Raw genomic sequence first — 13,933 nt, forward strand, 5'->3', positions numbered from 1 at the left:
ATTTGTGGTTTTAAGTGAAATATCTCAACAACTATTGGATGGATCGCCATGAAATTTGATTGGTACTCCCTTAACTTTTTATCTAGCACCATCATCAGGTCAATTTTTTTATATATCCAAACACTTTTGCAGGTATTATCATAAACTAATGACATTCCCATCAGCCTCAGCTGTACTTCGTGTTTAGTGCTAATTAGCAAATGTTCGCATGCCAACACACCATACGAGAATGGTCAACATGGATAAATAAACATTATACCTGCTAAACATCAGCATGTCGTCATTGTGAGCGTGTTAGGTTGCAACGTTAGCATTTAGCTCAAATCAACAATGTCCTTAAGTACAGCCTCACAGAGCTGCTTACATGGCTGTAGACTCTTAGTCTTGTTTTAGTTTGGACTATGTTGATTATTTGACTTAGGTTCTGATAGCCACTGGGGCAAAATCTTCAAACTACACAAGGAATGACACCATATACATATCATTAGCTACAGTGTAACCATAAAAATCAATCTCACTGAGCTATCTGCAGACATGTCGCTTCCAGCAAGAATGTCCACACACAGTGCTGCTGCCAGATGAAATGTCAAGGGTACGGTTTGGCACGACAGCGAGTATGATGGTTCTGTGGGATTATGAGCTCTTCTTTTCAGAAAATGGTCTAATTTATCCCCTCGATAGCTCCTGAACTCTTAATGACTTTTCCTCAGCTCCAGTTCACGGCCCTTCGTGGCTATGTGAGCCTGTCTGTGACTTTCTGTAGTCTAATAAAACCTTAAGTGAGCAAAAATGTCTTTCATAAAATGTGTCGGTTCAACGGCTTTATCATCCTGGCTGTAGGAAATGTCAAATGGGAGAGTTTCATTGGCACTCGATCAAAGTCTCTCGTAAAATGGCTAATAAAACATTACATGGTCCATGAAATCATCTATTTATTACGAATGTAGTTACACTAGTCAAATGTGTGTTTATTTCTTAAACCCTTCATGAACTACTGAGCAATTCTTAGTTTGTAGAAATTATTTAAATCTTAGCTCTCACACTTATTATACCATAATTGGCAAGTGACTTTCATCATCTTTCATTGGATTAGTGGTGTTGCTGGAGGTCAGAAAGATAAACTGTACAAACCTTTTCAAAAACATGGACAGCCAGTGTAAAGTTTTTTCCATTAGAGACTCCAGCTTGTTAGAGTACCTCAAAGTTCATTAAAAAAAAATAATAATAAAATGTTGTTTTCTATTTTTGTTTCCTAGACAATCGTCTCCCTTCGCCCTTTCTAAGATTGCCAAAAGGAGACGTTAATTAGCTCTGCAACAGTTAAGACAGCTGTTAACCTGGGCAATCTCAGCGACCAGGTCTCATAACATAAAAAATAAAAACCCACACTGGTGCAGCCAGGACAATAGATCATAAGAGGCATCAATAAATAATTACATTTAAATGTCTCTTAATGAGTGGAGTTTGCTGACTGGGCCAATGTTTATGGCCTCTGATGAAACTGCACGCACAAGGCATCCATAATACAGAATGTCATAAAAGACTGGCCTGTTAATGGCTCTCAGTGCTCTGACTGCCATGATAACAGCATCCTCAATTACACACTGACGACATGCTACAACTAGATATGCAAACACACAGATATTTCCTTTGAAATGTTTGCTGTCTCAGCACAGCAGCTTTGCATTTATTAGTTATTGTAAGCATGCATTTTATGGTATGGGATTTTGGGAAATAGCTACTTGTTTTAATAAAAATGGAAAAGTTAAAGGATTGGTTCATCCAAAACTACAACAACATATTTCCTGACTTGCCTGTAGATGGTATCTAGCCATGCAGATAGTTTTGTCTTCATTGTTGTTTTCTTCATTGCTTTATAAAAAAGTTTATTATTAACATTATTATTATTATTTATTTGTCAAGATTTTGAGATATCCATCTTAAAAGATTTCTGCCGCCACCCCAACACAAATTTCTGTTTGTGAAGCTTGCAGCATTGGAAAATGACATTTAAAAAACTTAACAGCAACTTATTTCCCAGAAACACTGTTGTTCAATAGAAAGTAGAAAGTGCATTGGAGTGGAAGAAGAAATGGATATCTCAAAACCCAGACAAATAAAACCAGAACTATCTGCATGGCTAAATACCCCTTTTTAGTAATTTGGGTGAACCAACCCTTTAAATAGCACTGCTTCCCCCAAATACCACTGTTGAATGTATGTAGTCATTTATGACTAATTAATTGATTTAGATTTTACGTCCTTTGACTGTCAAGCAATGTGCCGTAATGGAGTGCAGTGTGTGTGTGTGTGTGTGTGTGTGTGTGTGTGTGTGTGTGTGTGTGTGTGTGCGCATAAAAAAAGAGTGACTTTTACTGAACCTCAACACGACTGACAGACGCGAAGCCCGACGTATGACTGAGGAAACAAAGAACGTTTAATCCAAGCGTGTTAGACATGAAGGCTGTGGGTGAGACGCTCCTTCAGGTACACTGGCCTCTTATCTACATAGATTCCTTCTTAATTATTCATCAACATGTGTGTGTGTGTGTGTGTGTGTTTATGTCTGGGGCACTGGGATCTACAAGGCTTCCTGAAATGATGAGCGTGTTAAGAGACATGAAACAGGTGCAGCAGCGGCGCCACAGCACAGCATGTGACCACACACAGAGACACAATCAGACACGTACACACACGAGGGTAAACACATACACATGCATGTGTCACTGATAGACAACTGTGTGTTACAAAGCACAGGGGAGTGTATCAGTTTGATGGTGTCATGCAGGGAACGAGTGTGAGGAAATGTGAAGACAATAGGGTGACTGCTGTTGGCTCATTTTTTCCACTGTTATTATGGCACACACACACACACACACACACACCCCCACAGAGTTGCACGCCTACCTGTAGAACAATGTGCTGTCTTTCTGCTGTCTGCACTGTGGCATCAGTCAGGGTCTCCAGTGATCGCAGTTGACAAGCCAAGAACACCCCGTCACCTCCAAACACACATACACACATCTACACAAACACACACACACACACACAGAGATACACTCAAACACACATATGCACTCCTTTCTTCCAACATCATGGATATTTATCATCATAAATAATGAATGTGGTGTGCTGGGACTGTGCGGTTACCAAAGCACTACCATGCTGGAGATTAGAGGGGAGTGCAGAGGCGTGTTATGGTGAAGGCTCACTGAGGCTAAACAACAATGAAGTTAAAATAATTAAGGAAAAAGACTGTAAATTGGTATTGAATAAACTACCCTCTTTACTTATGCACATGTACACAATTTGATAGTAACAGCCACTGAAAGATGCAACTACCAACTAGCTAAAACTAACAGTCTAATACAACATTACTGCAATAAATTCTCCCTTCACAAAGGTTATACTATTCAGCTTTTGAAACTGTGACTGGCTGTGGGCCCTGGTGCTTCATCCCGAGCCGGAACACTCATTCTGACAGTAAGACAGGAGATTAAAGGACATATGAGATAATAACTTGGCTTACTCCTGAGACTCAATGTGTTGGACATACGCCACAATCCTAAACCTACATTTGAAGACGAGCTCTTATCACATCATCATACTTAAACATCAAACGGGAAACGCAAATCAGAACACAAAGCTAATTCTGCCACGGCTCGTTGGGTTGAAAGATGCATCGCAATTTTCTCCACAGACGTAGATTATGTTTAATGTTTTCTCATCTGCTGATGATGTTTCCGTGCGCAGCAGGTCAACACTGAGTGTATAAATTATTACACACCGAGAGGTGTGTGTACATTGCCGTGGGTTGTAGGATTTTTGCATTGTGACAGAAACATGTGCTGGTAGGATAAACTACAAGCTTGCCTGGTTAAAGACAAGAAAAGAGGTTACTTACACTTCACTCACTCTACTAGGATGCTTCACTCCACGGCAGTGAGGCAAACCCCTCCCCCACCCGCTACTTCTGTATGGAAATGTATGAAAAATAGCCCTGGATTGGCCCAGACAGCAGTCATCCATCAGCCCATGACAGAGGCGAGTCTCCCACTCTATTGTCCCCCACTCTGAGCGTGTGAATGAAGATGGTCAGATTTGGACTCAGATAACTCCAACTACCGCAGGCTTTGGCCCTAGGCATATCAATCAGTACGCGATACAGTATCTGATCATCAGACACCCTCCCCCTACGCAGACACAAGCTGAAAGTATATCAACTAGCCAACCCAACGGGCCCTTAGGAGAGCATCGCATCCCAGAGACAAGTACTCCTCACAGAGTAAACAGACTCATAAAATCCCCATAGAAGAGCCAATTATGCCAGGAACCTGACATCTCCTTGTCGTAAAAGCTACAGGAGGCCGTAACTATCGGACAGCTCGTGAAATACAGGCAGTTGTTATCGCCACCCATTTGTGGCGATTAAAAGCCACCCTGGAGACCTGTGGTACCGGGTAAGGAGGGCATTCTGAATGCCTTGTCTCACCGTATGGCACAGCTCCGGGAGGCCTCCGGAGGGAGCTCCCTGTGCCAAGCAATCCTCTCTGTGAATGCCTGATTTATCACCAGCCATCCACAGCTAATGTACCAGGCTCTCTGGCTCTCCTGGTTGGCCCATGTTGATAGAAGCCTGCTTTATTATTATCTGCACTGGCATCGAAGACTGAGCAGCTTGTATTATTCATAAGATCACCCACATTTCCTCATCCAAACATGAGATACATTATGCAGAGTGCACATGCAGGTCTGATTTATGGCCTTTTGTTGTGTACAAACATACACATTGATAAGATGGAAAGATCTTTGAAATAACATAGATGCTTCGTAATGCAGAAAAAAAAGAGAAAGAGGTTGAAACTGGAATAAAAATTCTATTGAGTATGCTACCAAAATGATGAATCACGCAGCCTCTGCCTCGCAAGGCACTGCAAGTTCTCCATCCACAGGCAGCTGACTCAAGACAAAGGGAATAGCAAATTATAGAATCGCTCAATATCATGCACTGAATGAGGGCAAGAAATAAAAAGTCTTATTCTCTCCACTGACATCCTCATCTGCTTCTGGCCCGGTGAATTTTATGTACCACAAAACAACACTGAATTATGGACAAAAAAAGCATTGTCTCTCCATTCTTTCCATGCGTGTATCAGCTCAAGCCAATTACACAGCCCTAAAAACAATAAGGAGTGAAGCTTCTGTCTGCAACAGGGGGCCAACTACTCACTTTGATTAGCCACAGACTGCTAGCTGACATCAATTTTAGCCCTCACTCTGTCTGGAAGAGGAATTTTCTGTCATTTGTATAGAAGGAGATTTTCAAAGAGAAGCCAAAGCATTTTCGTGGAGGAAACAATTGTGCATGTAAACAAAAAGCAAGCAGAAATATACATACAATCATTATTTCTCATTTTCTCTTCTTTCGTTTCAAGCTCTTTCTTGCACACACACAATCATTATCTTTGTCTTTCTTCATGTCCCTCTCTTTTACTCTCTCTGCCACAAAGACACAGCCAAAACACACACATTCACAGCTAAACACCTCAAATCACTCTCATCAGTAATCTGCAAGTGTTCGAGGCTCCGATAGTCCAAGGCTATTGATTTCACAGTGCAGCAGCACTCAGCGGTCATTTGCAGTGATGAGGGACGACAATCGCAGCCAAATCATCCCTGGCATTTATTAGGCGGCTAAGCGGAGGAAACCAACTAGTGAGAGTCTATTGAAACTTAATCAACAACTGGTGCAGGCTAATGGGAAGAACAACAGACGAGTTTGTCTCGGTTCTCCCAGTGGGTCAATCTGGCCGGTGGAAGCTGTTAAACAACTAGAAATCAACACTCCAAAGTGTTTTCTATCAATGATCTATTCTGTAGTTTTGTGCAGAGTTTCTCACAACAGTTATTTGTGTTGATCCAAGCCATACAAGACCACATATACACCCACTTTCTTTGAAATATATAGCATGAAAAGCTCGGCATGCTGTTATGTGAGCGCTATATGATCCACTTCATACAAATGCACATAACAGAGGCAGAGTGCATAGCTTAGATGAGTCACACCGGGAGAGAAGACGAAAGATGAGGAAGAGGAGAGCAGCACATCAACACCAAATCCTTTCAAGTATTGGAGAGATGGTGCTCTTCTATGCAGTTGTCAAGAAGAGGTTTCCTATACAGAGGAAACCAAGAGCCAAGACACACAATTCAGTACTCAAAAGAGTACATTTCACAAACAGACGCAGGTTAATTTAAAGTATATGTACTGTTTTCATTTCCAATTTTTACCAACTCTCACCGAATACATGGGTCCCTTTGACGAGCAGATTAGTTTAAACACAACAGATTTTTATGTCTTCATGCCTGTAAATGTTGTTTCCTGCAGAATGAAGATGATTAAATTTCTGTATAATTAAATACTTTAATGGGATTTCAATCATTTTTAATATTCAAAATTAACTCGTAAATTCCTTGATTACTTTTTACAATATAAAAACCCAAAATAAGGAACACTTTGTAAATACGTTGTCACTGAGGACCACAGATAAAGCAAAAGAGCAAAAACACATCTATGAGAATCAAACACACACAGCTGGCAGATGTGCACCAAACATCTAAACAAGTTCTCATGAAGCAATTTATTCCCATCCATCCTAATTAGTTTAATAACTACAAATCAACAGCCATGCCAACATCTGTAGCAGGCTGCAAATAAATATGAGACTGCACACGTGTACTTTCTGCCATCTGCTGGTGAGATACCGCTGTTACACTTCCCATATGCATTCAGCTGGCGTACCACTCCAATTTGGGTAGTAGATACAGATCCCAAGTCAGTGAACAGGAGAAATATCCACCACCACACTTGTTTTACTCTGTTTCTGTCTAATCTGCCAAACAAACACCACTTAATGAGAAACACATGACGTGCAAAAAACAATGTGTTCTGAATGTGGGGAGGCTGCAGCGAAGCCAAATCCAATCTGGAGCGCCGAGATAGAATCTGATGTAGTGAGAGATTGGCGTTTCTCTCTGTTGGCACAACTAGATGGAGGTCTGGTACCAACACCAGTGCTGTGACCTCAACGTGCTGACTCAACATCACCAGCTGTACTGTGGTCCAACAGATCTGGCTCACTGTCGGTGGTAGTTACACAAACACACACACACACACACACACACAGATTGCTATATGCCTCCTGCTCTACATGGTGAACATTAGCAGGAAATGAAGCAGAGAAACACTGACGTATGTGGGCTTCCCTGTGAAAACACACTGCAAATTCAAATTCATACACACATATCCAGGCTGCCACACTCTCATGGCGGGCTCCTTTACTGATAAAGACGCATGTGATTTTTCAGTGATCCTCCCTTTGAGGGAAAACACTAACAATAGTTTCTCTTAAAGCATTTGCAAAAGCCTCTTTGCAAGTAGCTCAATCACCAAAAGTGGTGTGAAACCAGAGTCACAGCAATTTCCGGTTTAAAAAAACAAACAACCTTTTTAATAATGAAAATGGTCGATGTATTAGTTCAGTCTTTGCACTCACTTAAAAATTGGAGCAATGTTTTTACAAGTGGATCCCCGTTTTGTTTGTATTTCATGCATGTGCACAAGCATGTAGCAATACAAGACACATTCCTGCTGAAGGTTTCTTTCTATTCCACATAACAGCTGGTGGCAGTTATGCGCCAAGAAATGAAGCAATACGCTAGCAAAGTTAAGGAAGAAGAAGTTAGCAAGTATGGATGTAGATGTTGTTAGACTTGTTTAGGTAAATTAACACAATGTAATAAGTTTGTTTACAAGAAAACAGGGTTTAACAGTTATTGGAACTGTGATGAAACTTTGACTTGGTGGGGCAGCATGTTGCAGGAAGCCTGACAATGAGCTTCTACTAAGTGGTATATGACTATTAAGCATATTATATTTTCTATCTGCGAGCAGGACCGTATACTCGAGGCTTGAAATCGAGCCAGACTTCAGTCACAAAAATGCCTCGACTCGGATTTGGCTGCTGTGAGACCTGACTTACTTGAGACTTGAAAGCAAAAATATTCAAGCGTCGGTGTTCAACCTGATAAACTCCCAAAGTGATAAAACAAATGATGAGGCAAATATGGCAGCTAGCTGACGAAACTATTTCAACTCAAGGTCCACTTGCTCTGGAGCTTTTAATAGCATCACACAGTCCTCATCAGCAGCTTGAGTTTTCTCAGTTGCCATTGAATTGCGGATGTTCAAATGTGCCATGATTTCCATGATGGGTAATTATTAGGGCATATGCCTTGAAAGGACAGTTTTGCAAAAAACACATAACACAGCTTTGAGAGGAGAATGTTCAAGTGCCAAATGTCATTTTAATGGTCAGCATTCGGGGACCTGAAAGACCTGTATTTGACTTGTGATCTCCTCATGAAAACTTGACCTGACTTGAGGCTTTTCTTTATGGACTTGAGAATCTAATTGAGACAATGAGAACATTTGAGACTTGACTTGCCCCAAAAGACTTATAAACAGCTCTGCCTGTAAGTGAATAGTGCTATCAATAAGCCCACATTATGATCTTAGAGACTATAATACTGTACATTATGTAGTCAATGGCTATTAAATGACTACATAATGCTTAGATTTCAATTATCTGCATTACTGGAAAAAGAACATTTATTAAGTCTATTTGAAACTATTACTTTCCATTTATGAAACTATTATGATTAAAACTCAGCTCTATCTGTAGGACAACAGCAATCACAATGAATATTCATACTCAATTTCTCTGCAAGCCCATTTAGCTAATTAAAAACACATCCATCAGAGCTTCCTTTCTCAATTCCAGCAATAACATGAAGGCGATGACTGGAATAGAATTAGGCAGCTCTATCTGGCTGCAAAAATAATACGCTGAGCCCATCAGTAACTAGTTCCTAAGAGGTCACGCTACATTGGGCAAACACCCCTCTCTCGCTATTACAGGAAGAAACCCACTCATTTACTGTGATGAGGTAACTTGAGATCTGATGTTGCTCGCAGAGCTTTCTCTGTTACTATTGTTCAAATAATATTATTATGGAATAATGGGATGAGAAAGTTATTGAGCCAGAAGTAACAGAACAAATTAATATTCATGGGGGTAACGTTTCTGGAAGAGGAAGCCTGTGTTTTTAAATGGAGGTATAAATTGAGGAGCAGTAATTGTTATTTTGGCTGCTCAAGGGCTGAACAAAAAACTATTTTGTGAAGACAAGCAAGACAGGTGGTAAAATGTGCAATAGCCATCTACATGGGTGGGAATTCCACTTTGTCCAGAGTGCAATGGAAATATTTCAATTATCTTCATTATCCCTTTATTTCAAAATGCTTAGCCATGCTTGCAGCGTGGCTCTAGGCATAGGTCGGTCATTTTGGTTCTACTGGCTGGATTGTCGTGAAATTCTGCATTCATGGTGCCCGCCGACCTGGGTGATTTCCTGACTTTTCATCTATCGCCACCATGAGGTTCACATGTGGGATTGGGAACAACTTTTGAATGGATTGCCATCAAATTTTGTACACACAGTCACGTTCCCCTCAGGATGAAATGTAATGTTACTGTGATGACCCTTCCTTTAACTTTTCATCTTCAACCATCAGGTCAAAGTTTTAATCTGTCCAATACTTTGGTTTGACTAAATGCCTGCTAAACTACAGCCTCAGCTGTACTTTGTGTTTATCGCCAATTAGCAAATGTTACCATGCTAATACGCTAAACTAAGATGGCAAACATGGTAAACATTATACCAGTTAAACATCCGCTTGTTAGCATTATCACTGTGATCATGATAGTATATGAGTGTTATCATTTAGTACAGCCTCAAAGAGCCGCTAGCATGGCTGTAGACTCTTAGTCTTTGTTCATAAATGACTCAGAAAAAGCTGCAAACTCGTAATGGGTTGGTTCACCCAGTTTTTATGAAAACTGTCCCAGTGAAAGCTGTTTACAGTCTGAAGAGAAGTATTTTTTATGTAATTTGCTACGTGGACCACAAACAAAATTCCTCCTTTGTATTGGGATGAAGGCAGAAATCTCAAAAAAGGTGGCTATCTTCAAATCTAGACAAAGAAAACCAAAACTATCTGCATGGCTAGCTACCACTAGAGGTAACTGAAGTGATCTTCCTGTGTGTGTGTATTGTGTCCGTGTTTGTGCATGTGCTTTGTATGCTGTGTGCGGATTTTTAAGACAAAACGTTCTACTGCTTTCTTCCACTCAACAATGCCCGACACAGGCGAGTGTTGGCCTTCAAGATGAAATGAGAGCGAGGATTCAAAGGGGTGGGCTTGTTTTGATCCCTTGTCTTGGCAGGCGCACAGTGCCGTGCCAGTGTTTGCTAATACCCTGGACGCACCTGGCATATTACACAGGCTTATCCCTCTCCTCAACACCTCCCTAATGTACCGCGCTGGTCTCCCACTGTACAGTTGTTTCTCTGACTATACGGCAGCCTCTGCCCAGATGTAATTAAGCCCTAATCCTCCTGTCAACAAAAGCAGAGGCAGCCTTAATTCAGTTTGCAGATGAATGTGCAGTAAATACAGTCTGCAGACATGGTGCTTTGATGATGCTGCACGTCCACTGAAAGGCCAGAGGTAATGTCACGGTCTTCTCTGACGAAGGCCATGATGTGTAGCTCAACATGATCCACAGAGGCATTTTAAACTCTGCAGATTATCTGTAATGGATTCAACAGTGTGAGCCCCAGTTTTTTTATGGGTTCAGGCTTAACTGACAATAAACAGCTCTGTGCTTGCTGCTGCTCCAAGTTGTTTGATGGTGGCCCAGCGGTGGAAAGTAACTAAGTACATTTACTCTGAATCATTAAAATAATGTACATATTAATGCATCAGATAATTATAATTTCATAATATAATATACATTACATATTCTGAAATGGGACATTCTGCATAATGAGTACTTTTTGTACACTTTTACTTGTAACAGTATTTCTACACTGTGGTATTGCTACTTTTACTTAAGCAAAAGATCTGAGCACTTCCTCCACCACTGTAATGACCACGACTAATGAAAATCTGTGATTCAAATCAAAGCTTTGTTTCATAAGTGGACAAGTGCACAGACTGACGTACCAAGAGGTGAAACTACGTATTGACTTCGCAAGTTTCAGGAGGAGGAAAGAGTAAGGAGGAAAGAGTAAGAGCTAAAATATGAGACGCATGTTTTTATAATGCTGGTTTGATTACTTTTACTACTCTTTACTGCATCTGTAAATTAAAAATAATATGAGTAAATATTATTGTAATAATATATATATGTTGTATTTGTTCAAGAGAACCAGTAACTAGTGTTCATTTACATTTCATTTGCACTTACATTTTCACAAGGATTGTGTAATGTTTCTACAAACAAACACTTATGCCATCACAATAATTCAGAACATGCTGCAATTACATAAAATATCTCCATAGAGGAGCTTTAAAGAGACCTGGTCCTTCTCATATTTACTCTAGCTGTTTGAAGGTTAAGACTTGGTTTTAAGGGTTAGGTTAGAATTAGGTTATGGTTAGGGTGAGGGTTTAGGTTAAGGTTAGGCATTTAGTTGTGATGGTTAAGATTAGGGTAAGGGGCTAGGGAATGCATTATGTCAATGACGGCCCTCACAAAACACAGAAGTACAAGGATGCTTGTGTGCGTGTGTATGCACATATGCAGCTGGTTGTGTACACGTGGTTACATGCTGACTCAAGGCTTTCACTGTAATCTCCCTGTAACAGCTGTAGGTTAAGCCACATGTTTATCAAGACTAGAGGAAATCAGTGGGTCTGTGTGAGTTCAAAAGACACCAGGTCACTGACTAACCAAACCACCCGGTGGTGGTAAAGATGGGAACAGAGGGGGCGACTGAATTTAGATTTGACCACGGATATTTAGTTGGTGAATCAACTTCACAACAAGCCTTTTTCTCATCACACTAAGAGACAGAAGAGAGCATTTGGTTGCATGAGAGCTCTTGTGTACAGTGGAGCTCTCCGTGACATCAGTTATAAGTGTTGTAGAGGGTATATATCATCTGTGCCAGCTGTGTGTATGTATGTGTGTGTAACAAATTTCTGTCTGTACATACATGTATGAATATATGTCTGTGCATGAGTATAAATAAGCAGTTACATGTACACAGTGAGATACCTTAGAATACCACACTAGGAAGTGACCTGGAAAGTTCATCAGTTTCTATTCAGCCTCCTAGTTTACAGCTTCTTTGACACTAGGCTCTTTTCCAGATGTTTGGCTGCTGAATCCTTCACTCGAAGCACTCACTTCAGTTCACAGTAAAGCAGCAGAGGCCGACGGGCTGCAGTCATTAAGGTGTGAATAAAGCCAAGCGTTCTCCTCCTGGGTAACTGTAATGATAAATCACTCCAGTCACAGAGTGTTTCCTGCAGTACACTCAGCACCCCATCTTGACAGAAAAAAACAGAAATTTAGAAATTTTTGTAAATTTATTAAAAAAGAAAAACTGAAATATCAAATGGTCAAAAGTATTCAGACCCTTTGCTGTGACACTCATATTTACCTCACATGTTGTCCATTTCTTCTGATCCTCCTTGAGATGGTTCTACTCCTTCATTGAAGTCCAGCTGTGTTTAATTAAACTGATTGGACTTGATTAGGAAAGGCACACACCTGTCTGTCTATATAAGACCTTACAGCTTACAGTGCATGTGAGAGCAAATGAGAATCATGAGGTCAAAGGAACTGCCCAAGGAGCTCAGAGACAGAGTTGTGGCAAGGCACAGATCTGGCCAAGGTTACAAAAGAATTTCTGCAGCACTCAAGGTTCCTAAGAGCACAGTGGCCTCCATAATCCTTAAATGGAAGAAGTTTGGGACGAACAGAACTCTTCCTAGACCTGGCCGTCCAGCCAAACTGAGCAATCGTGGGAGAAGAGCCTTGGTGAGAGAGGTAAAGAAGAACCCTGTGGCTGAGCTCCAGAGATGCAGTAGGGAGATGGGAGAAAGTTCCAGAAAGTCAACTACCGCTGCAGCCCTCCACCAATTGAGGCTTTATGGCAGAGTGGCCAGACGGAAGACTCTGCTCAGTGCAAGACATGAAAGCGGCATAGAGTTTGCCAAAAAACACATGAAGGACTCCCAGACTATGAGAAATAAGATCATTTGGTCTGATGAGACCAAGAATGAACTTTTTGGCGTTAATTCTAAGCGGTATGTGTGGAGAAAACCAGGCACTGCTCATCACCTGCCCAATACAATCCCAACAGTGAAACATGGTGGTGGCAGCATCATGCTATGGGGGTGTTTTTCAGCTGCAGCGACAGGACGACTGGTTGCAATTGAAGGAAAGATGAATGCCACCAAGTACAGAGATATCCTGGAAGAAAACCTCTTCCAGAGTGCTTAGGACCTCAGATTGGGCCAAAGGTTCACCTTCCAACAAGACAATGACCCTAAGCACACAGCTAAAATAACAAAGGAGTGGCTTCGGAACAACTCTGTGACCATTCTTGACTGGCCCAGCCAGAGCCCTGACCTAAACCCAATTGAGCATCTCTGGAGAGACTGAAAATGGCTGTCCACCAACATTACCCATCCAACCTGACGGAACTGGAAAGGATCTGCAAGGAAGAATGGCAGAGGACCCAAATCCAAGTGTGAAAAACTTGTTGCATCATTCCCAAGAAGACTCATGGCTGTACTAGCTCAAAAAGGTGCTTCTACTCAATACTGAGCAAAGGGTCTGAATACCATGTGATATTTCAGTTTGTCTTTTTTAATAAATTTGCATAAATTCCTACTTTTTTTTTTTTTCTGTCAAGATGGGGTGCTGAGTGTACATTAATGAGAAATAAAACGAACTTTTTTGATTTTAGCAAATAGCTGCAATGAAACAGAGTGAAAAATTTAAAGGGGTCT

The 13,933-nt window shown here is 41.0% G+C and overlaps 1 protein-coding gene across 2 annotated transcripts in view; it reads right to left on the reverse strand.

Moving 5' to 3' along the window:
- The window catches only part of LOC122874554 (PDZ domain-containing RING finger protein 4-like), a 123,325-nt gene that overhangs the window by 101,128 nt on the left and 8,264 nt on the right, over nucleotides 1-13,933 (reverse strand). Inside the window, exon 3 of one of the 2 annotated variants that reach the window (XM_044192577.1) lies at nucleotides 2,908-3,024. The exons of the other annotated variant lie outside the window; for it this stretch is intronic. Coding sequence (XP_044048512.1) covers nucleotides 2,908-3,024 — 117 coding nt within the window. The remainder of the gene's footprint in view (nucleotides 1-2,907; nucleotides 3,025-13,933) is intronic. 2 annotated transcript variants of the gene reach the window in all.

The sequence above is a fragment of the Siniperca chuatsi genome, linkage group LG4 (genome assembly GCF_020085105.1).
Source record: "Siniperca chuatsi isolate FFG_IHB_CAS linkage group LG4, ASM2008510v1, whole genome shotgun sequence".
In the NCBI taxonomy this organism is placed as follows: domain Eukaryota; kingdom Metazoa; phylum Chordata; class Actinopteri; order Centrarchiformes; family Sinipercidae; genus Siniperca; species Siniperca chuatsi.